Here is a 17,320-nt window from a genome sequence, read left to right as displayed (position 1 = left end):
AACTATTTGTGCTTTAGAGAAAAAAAGATAAACCCTTTTTATTTATAATAAATTTCAAGTAGGCATTTCAATATATTGTAGACATTTGATATATTCTATTTTGGCTCGGACATTTAGCAGATGGAAATTCATGAGATTTTGAATGATATGCTAGGGCTTTATTATTTATTTATTTATAATTTTTAGGTTTATATTTATTTTATTATAAAGCTGTAATTTCTTCCCCATGGGATGGGAGTTCAAATGTTTCTCATAGTGGATTTTTCAGATGAAAATAATTTGATTTATTAATTTATAAACTATATTTAGAGCTGAATGATCGTGGAAGAAATTTGGGGTTATATACTCTTCATTTTTTTTTAAACAATGATTTTCAGTTTCCTGATCTTAAGAATATCGAGGCAGTATGTCTTGTTTCAGTGTTTGAATGGTTAAACTCAGAAGTGCAAGAATTTGCAGAATTTATTGAAAGTTTTTGACACTTTAAATAATCCTTTCATTTCATGGTAGTTGCTTAGCTCTTTATTTTTAAAAATTTCCGTATTAGAATGGATGCCTTTCCTCTGCTCATTCATATGTGAAATAAATGCTAAGAATATTTATTGATTGTAAAATGAATTACTATATTATTGCACTGATGCTGAATCATCTTCTGTAGCAGAATTGAGCACAACAATGCAGAAGATTGTTGTATTTGCCTCAAAGAAATATGCCTCTGAATTTAAGAAGATCTCAAAAAATAAAACTAGAGGGGGGGTTGGAAAGGCACTGGCAATAGTCCTATGCAGTGCCAATTTTTTTCATGTCGGCAACTTAGTTTCAAAGTCTGAATGAAACTAAAGATCTCAAGTACATAAATTGGTGCATGCTTGTATGTGTGTACAGTATGCATATTGTATATGAATGATGTTTGCAAATCTTGCCAGCCATGGGCAACATTCTGAAAGAAGCTAGAGCCAGCACTAAAAGTAAATACATATTAATGAATTAATAAGTACAAATTGAATTAATAGGATAAGATGTCCCATTTGTAAAATTGCTGTTCATTTGCAAATATCAAGTGTTCTGTCTTTTACACTGAAACAAATACATTTGTTTCTTTTGAGCTGAAACATCAAAAAAATAAAAACAAGGAGATGAATAATGGAAAAAGTATCTACATTGAAAGGAAAAAGAAAATAGGAAACACAACTGGATGAAATAAACAAAACTGGAAAAAAAGAATTAAGTCACTTTTCCTCAATGGAAAACTTTTAAAAGAGGTGATATATGAAGTGCTTCTCTTCAAAGCTTTAAAGAATTATTTCTTTCCAAAGCTTGTATATATCAGGGTTCCAACCAATGTCCTAATTAAATAACGAGCCTCGAGCCAAGCTTCAAAAGAAATCCAGTTATTTATTAGGAGCTTCATGTCGGTACGTTCCAAATAAAGCCAACTCTGACCCCACTTAATTTACATCCTGGCTCTGACCCTGTGTCTCCCCTCCCCCCAAGGTGTGTCATCAGTCACATTCTCCAATGAAGCAGTTTCACGGGTTGTAGAGATCACTCCCCTCCAGCCACTGTGGGTAACTGGAGGTAGTCTTGACAGAGAGGTGGCTGGAATGTGCTTTTGTTTTGACAAGTGCTCCCTTGCAGCAACTGCAAAATTCGTTTTCCCATCCCCCTTGCCTATGGCAACTCGAGAGCAGGTCAGGAATGCTTTGCAAGTTGACAGTATATGCATACATATGCGTGTGGGACCAATTAATAGATACCAAACGTATCTAGATCCGTTCCAGTCGGGCTTCAGGCCTGGGTACAGCACGGAAACGGCATTGGTCGTGTTGGTAGATGATCTCTGGAGGGCTCGGGACAGGGAGTGCTCCTCTGTCCTGGTCCTGTTAGATCTCTCAGCAGCTTTTGATACCAACGACCATGGTATCATGCTGCACCGGTTGGAAGAGTTGGGGGTGGGAGGCACCGTACTACGGTGGTTCTCCTCCTTTCTCTCCGACCGGTCGCAGTCTGTGTTGACAGGGGGGCAGAGGTCGACCCCAAGTCCCTTATATGTGGGGTGCCACAAGGATCGGTCCTCTCGCCCCTTTTGTTCAACATTTATGTAAAGCCGCTGGGTGAGATCATCCGTGGTTTTAGGGTGGAGTACCATCAGTATGCTGACAACACCCAGCTGTACATCTCCAGCCCAGACCACCCCAACGATGCCCTTGAAGTGATGTCCCAGTGCCTGGAGGCCGTACGGATCTGGATGGGGAGAAACAGGCTCAGGCTCAACCCATCCAAGACCGAGTGGCTGTGGTTTCCGACGTCCCAATATAGTCAGCTGGTGCCATCGCTGACTAATGGGGGCAAATCATTGGCCCCCACGGAAAGGGCTCGCAACTTGGGTGTCCTCCTGGATTCACGGCTGTCTTTAGAAGAGCACTTGACGGCCGTGGCCGGGAGGATTTTTCATCAGTTTCGCCTGATCCGCCAGTTGTGTCCCTTTCTAGATTGGGACTCCTTACGCACGGTCACTCACACTCTTGTCACCTCCCGTCTGGACTATTGTAACACTCTACATGGGGCTCCCCTTGAGGAGCACTCGGAGGCTCCAACTGGCGCAGAGTGCAACCGCGCGGGTGGTAATGGGAGCGACGTGGCGCTCCCATGTAACACCTCTCCTGCGCGAGCTGCACTGGCTCCTGGTGGTCTTCCGAGTGCGCTTCAAGGTTTTGGTTATCACCTTTAGAGCGCTCCATGGCTTAGGACCTGGTTATTTACGGGACCGCCTGCTACCACCAATAACCCCCACCGACCAGTACGCTCCCATAGAGAGGGGCTCCTCTGGGTGCCGTCGGCCAAACAATGTCGACTGGTGGCCCCCAGGGGGAGACCCTTCTCTGTGGGGGCACCTACTATCTGGAATGAGCTCCCCCCGGAGATACGGAGGATCCCGGATCTGCGTACCTTCTGTTGCGCGCTCAAGACTTCCTTGTTTAATCAGGCTGGCCTGTCCTAAGTCTTTCCTCTTTTTAATATGGAAATTTTAAATTTGGTTTTAAAGTATTGGGGTTTTAAATTTGTTCAGCCAAATTATTTAATTCGTTTTATTCTATTCTAAATTTTGTATTTATATTGTTTTATTCTATGGCTGTTCACCACCTGAGTCCTTTGGGAGTAGGGCGGTATACAAATTCAATTAAAAAAAAAAAATTCTTGGTGATCTCTTAGGAAATGTCCCTGTATGAATATTTGAACAGCCACACAAGCCTTGCAAAGAATATACTATTTCAGTGCTTTGAAAAGTGGGGCTTTATCTGCTGTAATCTGCTTTGTGAAGCTCATCTCTCAATCACTTTGCATAGACTTGCTGTTTAAGATTTATCTTACTTCAAGCTTGCCCTTTCCAGACCAGTAAAGTAGCCCTTTCCAGACAAGTAAAGAACTTCAGACTCTTCTCCAGAACTTTCCTGCTTTGCAGCATCGATATCAGCAGGCATTTCCATTTTACCTTCTCCCTTTAGCTGTAGATTGTTTGTGGAAACAATATAGTACTTTAAATAGATGCTAATATGTTTAAAAATGATGTTCATATTGCTGTTCTTCTTTTGACCTAGTTGTGGCATTCATTTACTATGGTATAGATCAGGGATGTCAAACTCTATTTCATTGAGGGCCGCATCATGGTTGTATTCCTCTAGTGGAGGAAGGCGAGACCAGGGAGAGCACCAAACCCTTGTCCTCCAGCCTCGCTGTTCTTCTCAGGCCACATGGAGGACCCCTGGATTGCAGTGCAGGCTGTCCAGAGCCCTAGGCAGTGGAGGGCAAGCATCCAGCCTGGCCCTCCAGCTCCTAGGGCACCAGGACCCCACAGCTCAGGCCAGCCCTGCTTCCCTGAGGGGGTGTCTGGCTGCACTTATCTCCTCCTTGAGGCTGCTGCTGCTTTTCTCACTATCTTTGGCTAGGTTGCTCATGGAGTGTGCGGAAGGGCAAAGTGTGTGGGTCAGAGGGAGGCCCACTTCTTCTCCATACAAGGAGACCCAGCTTTGTAACCAAGGCATCCTTAGCAATAGGATGGGAGACCACCAGGAAAGATCAGAAGGAGGGGACAAGGGGATGGTGAAAGGGCAGCAGGACTGCTGATAGCCAAGTGCAAATCATGCTAAACCTACCTTCTTTTCTTCCTTCCTTCCTTCCTTCCTTCCTTTCTTTTCTTCTTTTTCCTTCCCTCTTCATTCTCCTTCTTTCTTCCCCTCTTTCCTCTTTTTCCCTTCCTTGCTCTTTTCCCATCTTTCCTTCTTTTCCTTGTTCTTTGTCTTTGTCTTTCCTCTTTCCCCTTTTTCTTTCTTGTCCCTTCTTGGATGCTCAAAAAGGGAAATATTTCTCCTTTTGTTTTGCTTTTAGTTTGTTTTGCTAGCCCTCTGCCAGCGCAAACATTTTCACTGGCAGATGGCTGCAGGAGGCTGTTATGGCCGAAAAGGAAGCCCGGGAGGGCCATACATGGCCCTCCTGAGCTCCGTTTTCGGTAGCAGAGGCACCATGGGCTGGTCCTTTGCTGTTTCCCGGGTGGCTCTTCAGGCCAGATCTAAGCACCCCACAGGTCAGATACAGCCTGCGGGCCTTGAGTTTGACACCCCTGACTTAGACTTATAGGCTGCTTCACAGTGCTTTACAGCCTTCTGTATGTCCCCACGAGTAACTACAATTCAGTATGGGTGCTCAGAAAATGGCAGCCACTTCTGGGATTATACCACCCAGCCCAACAAGTGTTCTTCCCTAACCTAAGCTCTGAAAATATTTGAAGGGTTGTTGCAGGATGAATGATATAGGGCGAGGAGAAGAGTGTGGGCTTGGTGGAGTGGGAAGCCAGCCTGGAGGGACCTGATAAAGACATTAGGGGGGGAAGATAGGCAGCCATTCCTATAGTCAGGTGTAAAGAAAAATGACCATGACTGTAGGCATTACAATTGTGATTTTGGGACCAGTTGTAAGTAGCTTTTAGTGGGTCCACTGTAATTTTGAATGGTTGCTAAGCAATCAGTTATAAATTGAGGACTTATCTGTATTATTTCTTGCTAATTTTGACCATCATAAAGAGAGTCAGTGGTATTTATTGATTACATAAGCATATTACTTAAGAATTGTTTTTCTTTAGATTTTGATCTTAAAATGATAGAGCTTCTTTTCAAGATTTTTTAAAAATTTCTCTGTGTTAGATTATCTCACATTTTTTTGTGAAAGTTTTGGGAAGTTTAATTCCTATATCAATAATTATTTCATACACTTAGTAAAATGTTTGAATGGAATTGTGGATGTATATTTGGGGCATTGGCTTATTGACCCAAAATAAATACTTAGATCTATAAAATTTAAGAGAATATAAATGTTACTGCATAAAACCTTAAAAATAAGAGGATTTTTTTAAAAAAGAAATGGGTAGGAACAGCTGATAAGACAAAATTCAGAACATTGTTTAACTAAAATAGTTGAAATGCAGGGGATAATTCTGTTAAACTGCATGGTATACAAAATGTTTAGATTGTTTAGAAAACATAAATTTTGCAAAATGAATGTATGGTTCCTAAAATGGGTACTTCGTTTTCAAAAGAAAGTATGAAATACCTTTACCTTTACCACTATGAACAACCTCAGGAAATTGTTGAAAAATTGTTTTCAAGCTATAGATACATATATATCATGAAAATAATAACTTTATACTTTTTCTTTGTTTCAGATTTAGACTCTTGGATTTAAAGCAATACTGTGAGAAACTATCTGAGATTGTATATAAGCATGGGGACCCCTGGCTCAGGAAGGAAAAGAACTCCAATGAAGGACAGATTTTCTGCAGAAGATGAAGCCCTAGGTCATATTGCTAGAGAGGTTGGTAAATTTGTTCAAACTTAAGTGACAGGTATAACCTGGCAATCGGTATGTTATTGCAGTATAGGTAATTATACTTACTTAGTTGAACAATTATTAAGTTAGAACTTAATGCAATATTATATTCAGAAAACATACTGTAACCTTTATCAGCATGCTTAGTAATTCAACCATAGAGATTCTTGCTCTCCTAATGATGTGATTGCAGACCGTCCATCTAGTGCAGAGTTTCAAGTGGCTGTTGTTGTATGAGTCATTTAACAAATTTGCACAGTGACATTTACTAGTTAGAGTTAAACAGAGAAAGAACTCATGGTCTTTTAATGAAATAATTGGTCCTTGTATATATATAGATGAACAACCAAATATGAGGCTAGTGTTTTACAAAGAAATGTAAAACATTTATTTTTTGTTTGTTTGTTTATCATTCATTCATTCATTCATTCATTCATTCATTCATTCATTCAATTTATTGGCTTTCCATCTTACCATAGAATAATTCTGGGAAGCTTACAATTACATCTAAACTAAAACATAAGAGATTAAGAACAAATGTTAAAACCAAAAATACATACATGGGGGGAGGGAGTGGGGGGAGGGCTGGTTTCTGTTGTTAATCAACCACCTCCATTGTGCTGTTCCTCCATTGGGCCCCAAACCAACTGGCAAAGGCTCATCTTTAGGCCCTTACAAAAAAAGAGGAGGGTTGGGGCCAATCTCACATCGGGCAAGATGTTCCAGACAACAGGTGTCAGCTTTGGAAGCCATATTAGGCCGGAAGCTCCAATGCTGTCACCCTTTCGTGTGTGGGAAAGTAGGAGGGAGGATTAAGGAGTGGGGTTGTTAGTAGACAGAATAGCATTCTTTTTTTTTGGTCTAGGTCAGGACGAAGAAGTGACTTAGACATCTGGAGAAGGAGTGGTCAGGGGGCTGGATCAAGATGGAGCAGACATTGATTGGAGCATGTGACTGACTGGGGAGAAAAGGGGATGGTTTGGGAGCTTTGACTTACTGAAGGAAAACCCGGGCTTTTCAGATTCGGGTTTTCCCGGATGTGCCAGTTTGCCTAGTCTAGTTAAGAGAACTTTGGAAAATGTTTGCTTCCGCGTCTTTACTTGGAGTTGGGGTTTTTCTGAAACACTGACATTAACCCGAATCTCTTTTAAAAACCTAACAGCACCCTGTAAGGGGGCTGTCGGGGGTGCTGAGCCCCAGCATCTACCTAAACCCCGCGTGGTGCGAAGACTCAGTGAAGAGAAAGGAGAAATCGGAGAGGGGCCCGCTGGGGAGGCGGATGCTCAAGGAATTGCCGACTCCTTCCTTTCTCCTTCTGAAGAAATGGGGCGAGCCATGGAGGCTGCAGAGGAAGCCCTTCAGCTGGGGGCTCGGCCCAAGGCATCAGATTCCTGGAAGAGTTGCCAGTCCGACCCAGCTCCAGGAGGGGAAATGAAGTCACCCCGTGAGCCAGACTGGAGGATGGGAACTGCTGTGGGATCCGGAGACTCCCGGGACTGGGACCGGCTGCACCCAATGCAAAGCCAGTCTTTAACTGGGCTCCCTGAGTGTTTTGAGTGGATGGAAGTGGGGAGTTACGCCCCCTCTTCCCAACCCCTTGAGGTGAGATGGAGCAACCTACATTCACCTTCCCTGATCCGGGACATGGAGGGGGGATTAGTAGGGCGCAGACACTCCCTTACTCGGCCAGGGGCGAAATGAGAGGATTAGCGCAACATGGCCATCCTGCAGCAATGGGGCACCAGGCACAGCCGGCATACGGAATGCAAACCCCCCCTTTTGGGGGCCCTCGCCAGCCTGCCTTCGCGCTACCTCCTGCTGAGAATATATCGGCCGGATGGGGGTTTTATCCCGGCCAGGGATGGGTCCAGTGCCAGTGGTATCCCGTGCCGTCTGTTCCAAGCTTCCAGGGATTCCCATGGCCCCCCCCTCCTATGGCCCAACAATCCTGGCACCACAGGGGGGACTAATCCAGCAGCCGGCTGGAATACCCCCCCTCCCTCCAGCACAGCAAGCAACCCAACAGCCGGGCCCCCTCCCCCAGCAGCCGACGACTTTGCCCCCCCCTCTCTCCAGCACAGCAAATCCCCCAGCAGCCAGCTGGAATGCAGCAACCAGGAGCAGTCCTTCAGCAAGTTCTATCCCAGCCAGCCACTGCCAGAGCCCCTCCAACCGCGAGGCCAACGCCACCCCGCTTCAGAGCAACCTTTGACGGGACGCCGGCCAAACTAGCTTATTTCCTCAGCAGGATCTGGGCTCATGTAGATCAGTACAGGGACGAATACGAATCAGAACGGGACTTGGTGTCGGCAATCTCAGATGGGATAAATGAGGGAGAGGATTCTGAATGGATAGCCCAGCTGCACAATGAGGGCGCTGCAGAACTGAGTGATGCCGATGGGTTTATTATACTGCTCCGTTCCCGATTTGAGGACCTAGACCGCATAAATGCGGTCCTTATCCCCCAGAGATAAGGAGAATCCAAGACCTCGGTGCCTTCTGCCGTGCCCTTAAAACCTTTTTCCAGCAAGCCGGGCTGGCCTAACACTTTTTAAAATGTTTTTAATTGTTTGTTATTGTTTATAATCATGGGGCCAAATTTATATATATCTTTTTAATTGTATTTTAATGTTTGTAGTTTATGCTTTTACTTGGCTGTTCTCAGGGAGAAGGGCGGTATACAAATTTTAAAATAAATAAATAAATAAATAAATAATAATAAATAAATAAATAAATAATAAATAAATAAATAATAAAATAAAATAAAATAAAATGAAGCAAGGTAATTGACCTATAAAAGTCTTTGCATGGGACTTTAGACGAGTTGCAGGGAATCTAGGGCATTGGCCTGACCTCATACTACTTTAAAGAGGCTATTGACCCAGAAGTCAGAAAAACCTGTGGGATCCGTGGGGTGCCTGAGCATCTCCACGACTGGTATACCATGTCTATTGCTCTAGACAGAGAAGTCCACCCCCACAGCAAAACCCCAGCAGAGCAGCCACCTCGGAGAGCGTTATCCAGAAGGCCCATTTCAAAGGCTACAAATGTCGCCCCCCCCTCAACCGGGGGGGGCGCAATTAAGTGCTATCGGTGTGGACAAACAGGACATCGAGCTTCTGAGTGCCTGGCCCCTGCCCCAGTTCCACAACAATGTCCTGCCACAGCTGCACAAGGCAGGAGGGCTCCAAGGAAAACCCCAGACACCAGCCGATTCGCCAGACAAGCCGTGGAAATTCCCCTCCCCACTGAAAAGAGCGAGGACCCTCTGGCTAAAGAAGCCCCTCCTGGTGTGGCTAGCGAAGATGAAAACCTGATGGTGAGTGCACCCATCCCCCCCTTCTCAATTAAAGTAAAACTGGTGCTGCCAGAGACAGGGAAACAAGCAGAACTGCCAGCAATAATAGCTGCACCAGATGTCTAATCGGGCTTAAAGTTGTAGAACAATTAGGGATCAGAACAACACCCTTAAAGCACCCAATTTCACCAGGTGGATGGAACGTTAATGGGGGGGGGGGGTCCCTGCCACCCATATTACTGAACTGATTAAATTAGAGATGGGGAAACATCATGAATTTATACAATTTATAGTAACCCCAAAAATGTCAGAATCTATCATACTAGGCCTGGCTTGGCTGGACAAATGGGCCCCCACCATCAAATGGGAAGATGGATACTGAAAAATCAGAATAAGGGTTGGTCCATTACCCCTGCCCCTCCCCCCAAAGAGCAACCTACCCATAACAGCCAGTGACCAGAAACAGCAGTGGTTTGTTCAGAGGGGCCTCCAGGCGAACATCAGATTCCTAAGGTGTATGCAGACTTACCCGAAGCTTTCAATGAGGAAGAATGTAACCTCCTCCCCCCTCATCAGCCCACGGACTGTGCCATCGAATTACAACCGGGAGCCAAACCCAGAATGTCCTCCATGACACCTGCTGAAATGACTGAGTTGAGGAAGTACATTGACAACAACCTAGCCAGAGGATTCATCGAGCCTGCAAAATCCAGGATGGCCACCCCAGTACTGTTTAAAGAAAAAAAAGATGGTACATTGTGATTGTGCGTTGATTTTAGGAACATGAATGGTATTTGCATACAAAATACCTACCCCCTCCCACTGATGAAGGACTTGCTGAACTACCTATCAAAAGGCAAGATTTTCACCAAGCTAGATCTAAGAGAAGCCTACTTCCGAGTTCGCATAAAGGAGGGAGACGAATGGAAGACTGCTTTTAACTGCCCCTTGGGCAGCTTCCGATTCCGGGTGATGCCTTTTGGATTCCAAGGTGGCCCCACAGTCTTCATGTAACTGATCAACGAAATTTTGCATGAGCACCTATATCAGAGGGTTCTTTTTTATCTTGATGACATTCTTATATTCAGTGAAAGTATGGAAGAACATGTCAAATTGGTCAGACAAGTGCTGAAAAAGCTCCTAGCGGCCAAACTTTATGCAAAGTTGTCCAAATGTGAGTTCCATAAGGAGTCCTTGGACTACCTGGGATACAGGGTGTCGACTCAGGGAATCGAAATGGACCCAGGGAAGGTGAGAGCAGTGTTGGACTGGTAGCCCCCACGTACCCATAAGCAACTCCAAAGCTTCCTGGGGTTTGCAAACTTTTACAGACAATTCATCCCTTCCTTTGCTGAAGTTGCACTCCCTTTGACAGAATTGCTAAAAACTGGCCCGTCTCCCACCAAGCCAAAACCTAGCCAACCTCTAGCTTGGACAATGGACTGTCAAAAATCCTTTGAACGGTTGAAACACCTATTTGCAGTGGAGCCGATCCTACAACATCCTGACCCAAATAAGGCCTTCGTGTTCAGGCGGACGCAAATGACATGGCAGTGGCTGCTGTTGTATTGCAAAGGGATGCCCAAAGCAATCTAATGCCGTGTGCTTACGTATCGAGAAAGTTAACAGACACTGAGCGCAGATGGGCGATATGGGAGAAAGAGGCATTTGTGGTGCAATGGGCTCTCCTATCCTGGAGACACTTCCTAGAGGGGGTTAATGAGCCTTTTGAAGTGTGGACTGACCACAAGAATCTCGAGGTGCTGAAGACACGGAGGAAACTTTCTTCCAAGCAGGTTCATTGGACTCAATATTTCAAATGCTTTAATTTTAACCTGAAATACATCCCGGGGTGTAAGAACTTTTTAGCTGACGCTCTCTCCCGTAAGCCCCAGTTTGACAGCCGATGGGAAGAAATAGTTCATGCCATGATTTCAGAGACTCACCCAGCCACCCAAGCCCACACCAGACCACAAACGCACCAGAGTTCCAACCTATCCGAAGACAAGTTGACAGCGGAACTAAAAGCGGCACTCTCGACTGATTCCTGGTTCAAGGAAAACCAGGCAGACCTAACCCTAAGAGACGGATTGGCTTGGAAGGGGAGTAAACTTTACGTGTCCCACAGCCTGCGACTCCTGGTGCTAAAGAGGAGTCATGATTCTCGACTAGGGGGCCACTTTGGATTTTTAAAAACCCTCCATTTGACTAGGAGACAATTCTGGTGGCCAAAGATGAAAGGTGATGTGGAAGACTATGTGAGGAGCTGCGCCACCTGTGCCATTATGAAATCCAGACCAGGGAAGCCCCCTAGACTTCTCCAGGCTGTGGCTGAACCCACCAAACCCTGGGAGGAGATTGCAATGGACTTCATAGTTGAGTTCCCTGACAGTGGGGGTAACAGGGTTATTTGGACTGTCATTGATTTATTCTCCAAGCAAGCACACTTCACTGCCTGCAACAGACTACCCTCGGCCAAGAAGCTGGCAAAGCTGTTTGGAAACACATCTACAGGCTACATAGAGTCCCAAGGAGAATAATATTGGACCGCGGGGTCCACTTTACCGCTAAGAGAGGGTTTCTACGATCCATTGGGTCATCCTAGGGGCTTAGCTCAGCTTTTCACCCATCAACTAAGGGATTGGCTGAAAAATTGAACTCAATGGTGGAGCAATAAGTTATATGTCATTTATCAACAGGAAAACTGGGTGGATTTGCTACCGTTCGCAGAAGTGGTTTATAATAATGCGGTACACAGCAGTACTGGGGTTGACTCCTTTTCAGATAACTACAGGCATGGATTTTGTGCCGATGCCTGAGTTGCCTAGAGAGCTGCCCACTTCTATATCCCTTACGGAATGGATGATCTCATTGAAAAAGGGTTGGGAGAATACTAAGAAAGCTTTAGCGGACTCAGTGGAAAGATATAAGGCCCAGGCTGACAAATGCCGATCCCTCGAACCACCTTTCCGATTAGGCGATAAGGTGTATTTGTCAATCAAGTATCTAAGATTGAAGTTACCCAGCAAGAAGTTTGGACCCAAATTCATAGGTCCCTTCCCTATAGTGAAAGGTATCAACCCAGTGACTGTCCAGCTTAGACTCCCTCGCATATTAGGGAAAGTACACCCCGTTTTCCACAGTAGCTTATTGAGACCGACCAGAGAATCTAACCTAAAACCCTTGCCAGCTGCTCCACCCCCTCCTTTGGTTGTGTAAGGGGAGACTCACTATGAGGTGAAGAAAATCCTGGACTCTAGACTCTACAGGGGTTGCTTACATTTGGTACATTGGAAAGGTTACCCTTTGGCTGAAGCTACTTGGGTGAAGAGTTGGGATATGACTGCTGATGCTCTGGTGAAATAATTTCATGATAAATTTCTTGAGAAACCAAAAGATCCCCTGGGGTGGGGGGAGAGGGGGTTAAGGGGTCTAGTGCACGGTGTTAACCCCTTCTTTTGTATTTTGTCTGCTTATTTTTCAGGAGGTGGTTCTTTTTGCAGGGGGGGACGTCTGTCAGCTTTGGAAGCCATATTAGGCTGGAAGCTCCAATGCTGCCACCTTCTCGTGTGTGGGAAAGTAGGAGGGGGGATTAAGGAGAGGGGTGGTTAGTAGACAGAATAGCATTGTTCCTGTTGGTCAAGGTCAGGGCGATCCAGCATCTGGAGAAGGAGTGGTCAGGGCTGGATCGAGATGGAGCGGACATTGATTGGAGCATGTGACCGTCTGGGGGGAAAAGGGGATGGTTTTGGGAGCTTTGACTTACTGAAGGAAAACCCGGGCTTTTTAGATTCGGGTTTTCCCAGATGTGCCAGTTTGCCTATTCTAGTAAAGAGAACTTTGGAAAATGCTTGCTTCCGTGTCTTTACTTGGAATTGGGGTTTTTCTGGAACGCTGACAGCAAGAGCATCAGCTCTTTTCCAGTCCTCTGGTAGTTTCCTGGTGCTCCAGGATCTTTGGAAGATATAGTTCAGTGTTTCTGAGATCACATCTGCCAGTTCCTCAGAACCTTGGGGTGTAATCCATCTGGTCCCAGTAATTTAAACTCATCTAGGGTGGACAAGTGCTCACTTACCATTTTCTTGTCTATTTTAACTTGTGTTTCTAAGCTGTTTTTTATGGTCCTGATTTTGATAGGTTGGACTGTTATTTCCCTTGGTGTAAAAACTGATGCAAAAAATGAGTTAAATAGTTCTGCTTTCTGTGTATTGCTTGTCACCTTCTTGCCACTTTTTCCCACTAGTGGACCAATCGTTTCCTTGATTTTTTGCTTGTTATTTTTGACTTTTGTTGCAAGTCTCAGTTCATTTTGAGCCTTAGCTTTCCTCACTTCATCTTTTAAGGCTCAGGCTATTTGCTGATATTCTGCCTTAGTTATCTGCCTCTCTTTCCACTTTTTATACTTGTCGTTTTTGTCTTTCAATTTGAGATTTCTTCCTCTCGCCCTCCCTTTTAATATTAACTTTTTTTCTGAAATCCTAAAGTAATTGTGGAAAAGTTGATTCCTAACTGTTGATGCTAGATTTCTTAATTGCATTTGTATTTTCAATATAACAGGCAGAAGCACGCCTTGCAGCCAAACGTGCAGCCCGAGCGGAAGCAAGGGATATACGCATGAGGGAATTGGAGCGCCAACAAAAAGAAGTATGTAAATATTAATACTATCTTAAATTTATTAGAATATACAAATAATAGACTTCCTTTTTCTTGTAAAACCACGTAGAAAGCTTTTAAAAGAAAATATTATTAGATATTCCTCAACCTAAGGATATAATGGAGCCTATCTTTGCAAATGGGAATGGTTATTAAGTGAGACAACCTCACTTGTCATCCCCCATCATTTAATCTCCCTGATGCCTTTGTTAAACAAACATATGGATCGTTGTGGCATGTCTCATGACTATGGGAAGCCCTGGGAGGCCTGTCACTCACCTGGGCCAATAAACAAGGCAGACAAGCAGCAAAAAGTTTTGCATAGCCCAAAACAGGCAATTGGGGAAAAGATCCCAATTAGATTAGGGCCCAGTATCAAGTTACAGTGCTAGAGAGGCTTCTAAACAAGCCTGTGGTGTGGCTGACAAAGCACACTGTTCGATTGGGCCTATGTCTTGATCAACTGGCCATTGGGAGACTGCAAACAGCCAGCTGCAGCAAAAGCTGGGTCCCAAAAGGGAGTCAGACAAGCAGCAAAAAGCTTTCCAAAGATTTCCGATTTTTTGCTGTTTGTCTGATTTCCTTTAGGACCTAGCTAGGATTATTCTAAAGGGAGTCAGATAAACAGTAAAAAGTTTTGCCAAGAACCCAGTTTTTGCTATGACTGGCCATTTGCTACATGTGTTGTGCTGTAGCTGGCTGAAGTTTTTGAGCTAAACTTTTTCTTCAGCTCCTCAATGCAAACAAGCTGCAAAAAGATTTTCTTTGCTTGCTTGCTTCCTTTCTTCTACTCTTCAACCTGGCGGTCACTCATCAAAGTAAGTAATTTACAGATTTTGTCACCATGTTTTCAGGCATTCGGAAAATTTAGCAAATGGGGTGATTAAAAGAATTAGACTAGAAGGGAAATGACAGTACCTAATTTAAGTACCTAATGGTGGGGTGGGAGAGAAAGAATAACAAGTCCCCCCAACTTTTTTTCTGTTTTCTTTATTGAACATAGAGAGGGGGTTCAGAGGGTTAAGCAAGAAAAAGGGTTTGCGAAGTTCCTTTTGAAGCTGCCGCTTTTGTGTGTGGGCAGCTGGCTTAAAGTCTAGTAAGTGGTAGGAGTGGTCTGCAATCTCCTGACAGCCAGCTGATCAGGGCAGAAAGCTATGAAAGCAGCTGCCATTTTTGCAAGGAATTGTTGGCATGCTGAAAATAGCAGCTGTTTTCAGGAGGCATGGAGAACAGGTCCAAGTGTTGTGGGGTCCCACTGGGGTTGAATGGGAGGGGGAGAGAAGCAGGAGGGTGCTGCAGCATCCTTTTGGTCAGAAGTAAGGGTGAAAGCGTTGGTGGATGATCTCTGGAGGCCTCGGGACAGGGGTTGCTCCTCTGTCCTAGTCCTATTAGATCTCTCAGCGGCTTTTGATACCATCGACCATGGTATCATGCTGCAGCGGTTGAGGGGGTTAGGAATAGGGGGCACCGTTCTGCGGTGGTTCTCCTCCTTCCTCTCCGACCACTCGTAGTTTGAGTTGGCAGGGGGGCAGAGGTCGACCTCGAGGCGTCTCACATGGGGAGTGCCGCAAGGGTCAGTCCTCTTGCCCCTCCTGTTCAACATTTATGTGAAGCCGCTGGGCGAGATCATCCGTGGTTTTGGGGTGAAGTGTCATCTGTACGCTGATGATACTCAGCTGTACATCTCCACCCCAGACCACCCCAACAATGCCCTTGATGTGATGTCTCCCTGCCTGGAGGCCGTGCGGGTCTGGATGGGGAGGAACAGGCTCAGACTCAACCCCTCCAAGACCGAGTGTCTGTGGCTTCCAGCGCCCCGATATAGTCAGCAGGTGCCATCGCTGACTATTGGGGGTGAATCTTTGCCCCCCACAGAGAGGGCTCGCAATCTGGGTGTCCTCCTGGACGCACGGCTGTCTTTAGAAGAGCATATGACGGCCGTGGCCAGGGGGGCCTTTTATCAGGTCCGCCTGATTTGCCAGTTGCAGCCCTTTCTGGACTGGGACGCCCTGCACACGCTCACTCACGCCCTTGTTACCTCCCGGTTGGACTATTGTAATGCTCTCTACATGAGGATCCCCTTGAAGAGCACTCAGAGGCTCCAACTGGTCCAGAATGCGGCCGCGTGAGTGGTTTGGGCGCAACTCGTTGTGCCCACGTGACACCCCTCCTGCGCGAGCTGCACTGGCTCCCAGTGGTCTTCCGGGTGCGATTCAAGGTGTTGGTTACCACCTTTAAAGCGCTCCATGGCATATGACCCGGGTACCTTCGAGACCATCTTCTGCCACCAATAGCCTCCCACCGGCCAGTCCGCTCCCACAGAGAGGGTTTCCTCAGGGTGCCATCGGCCAAGTTATGTCAGCTGGCGACACCCAGGGGGAGGGCCTTCTCTGTGGGAGCCCCAGCCCTGTGGAATGAACTGTCCCCGGAAATACGTAAGATCTCCGACCTCCGGGTGTTTCGCTGCGCACTGAAGACCCTGTTGTTCCACCAGGCCGGGCTATCAACATAATAATTTTAAATTGGGGTATTTTAAATTTCTGGGGTTTTAAATTGAGCCAAATCTATTTAATCATTTTAAATTTTTAATCGTTGTTTTGTCCTGTGTTTTTAAATAGACTGTACACCGCCCTGAGTCCTTCGGGAGAAGGGCAGTATAGAAATATTATTATTATTATTATTATTATTATTATTATTATTATTATTATTATTATTATTATTATTATTATTAATAATAATAATAATAATAATAATCATGGAGTCGCTATAGTAGCCATAACTTCAGAACAAGTTCATATGTAGCTTTTGGGGGGCATGTTGTAATTCAAATGGCCATTAAGTGATCAGTCGTATCTCAAGAACTATCTGTATAGATATATTTATAGCATAATGAATATGTTACTCTGTAGCAGAGATGTTCAGTGTTTTCAGTGTATGTTATATAAGGTGCCATATATATTAGTAGGTGAATGCCTGTTTGTGAATAGACATGCATGGCAACTCCGTTGTGTGGTAGAAAAGGACAAAGAAGATGTTTGTAGTACAATAATTCTAAGTTACTATAACAGTCATAAAATTGCAATACTACAGAAGGAAACACTTTGTGCTGGAGAAATCAAGCGAAACAAAAACAGTCTGTGCAAGTAGTTGCTGGGAATCATGCAGCATATGAGTTGCCCCTCATGATTTAGAATAACATTTCCATATTATAAAAATAATTTATTCTATTTTGTGCAATATGTATTCAGAATCTGGGATAATACATGAGGATTTATATATAAATACAAATACATATATATATATATATATATATATATATATATATATATATATATATATATATATATATATATATATATATATATATAAATATAAATAATTTATGGTAGTTTTAACAATGATTTCATCATTACTAATGTATTGGTATTGGAACTTCTGGTCAGTTTTGTCCTTGCAGAATTGCAGTATTGAATTTAAATAACCTTTAAA

General features: G+C 44.5%; 1 protein-coding gene and 1 pseudogene across 32 annotated transcripts in view; both read left to right on the top strand.

The window, feature by feature from the left end:
* Window positions 1-17,320, top strand: part of LRRFIP2 (LRR binding FLII interacting protein 2) — a 154,063-nt gene that overhangs the window by 32,387 nt on the left and 104,356 nt on the right. For all 32 annotated transcript variants that reach the window (XM_087892500.1, XM_087892499.1, XM_087892498.1 and 29 more), the window contains 2 exons: window positions 5,717-5,865; window positions 13,736-13,822. In XM_087892500.1, the coding sequence (XP_087748626.1) occupies window positions 5,776-5,865; window positions 13,736-13,822 (177 nt within the window). In that variant the 5' untranslated portion in view covers window positions 5,717-5,775. The remainder of the gene's footprint in view (window positions 1-5,716; window positions 5,866-13,735; window positions 13,823-17,320) is intronic.
* On the top strand, window positions 8,653-9,304 carry LOC148114226 (uncharacterized; annotated as a pseudogene).

Source organism: Pantherophis guttatus, chromosome 4 (genome assembly GCF_059756535.1).
Source record: "Pantherophis guttatus breed Tessera chromosome 4, ASM5975653v1, whole genome shotgun sequence".
NCBI classification, from domain to species: Eukaryota; Metazoa; Chordata; class Lepidosauria; order Squamata; family Colubridae; genus Pantherophis; species Pantherophis guttatus.
Note: the sequence above shows the minus strand (reverse complement) of the source record. Positions and strands in the feature narration are given on the sequence as shown.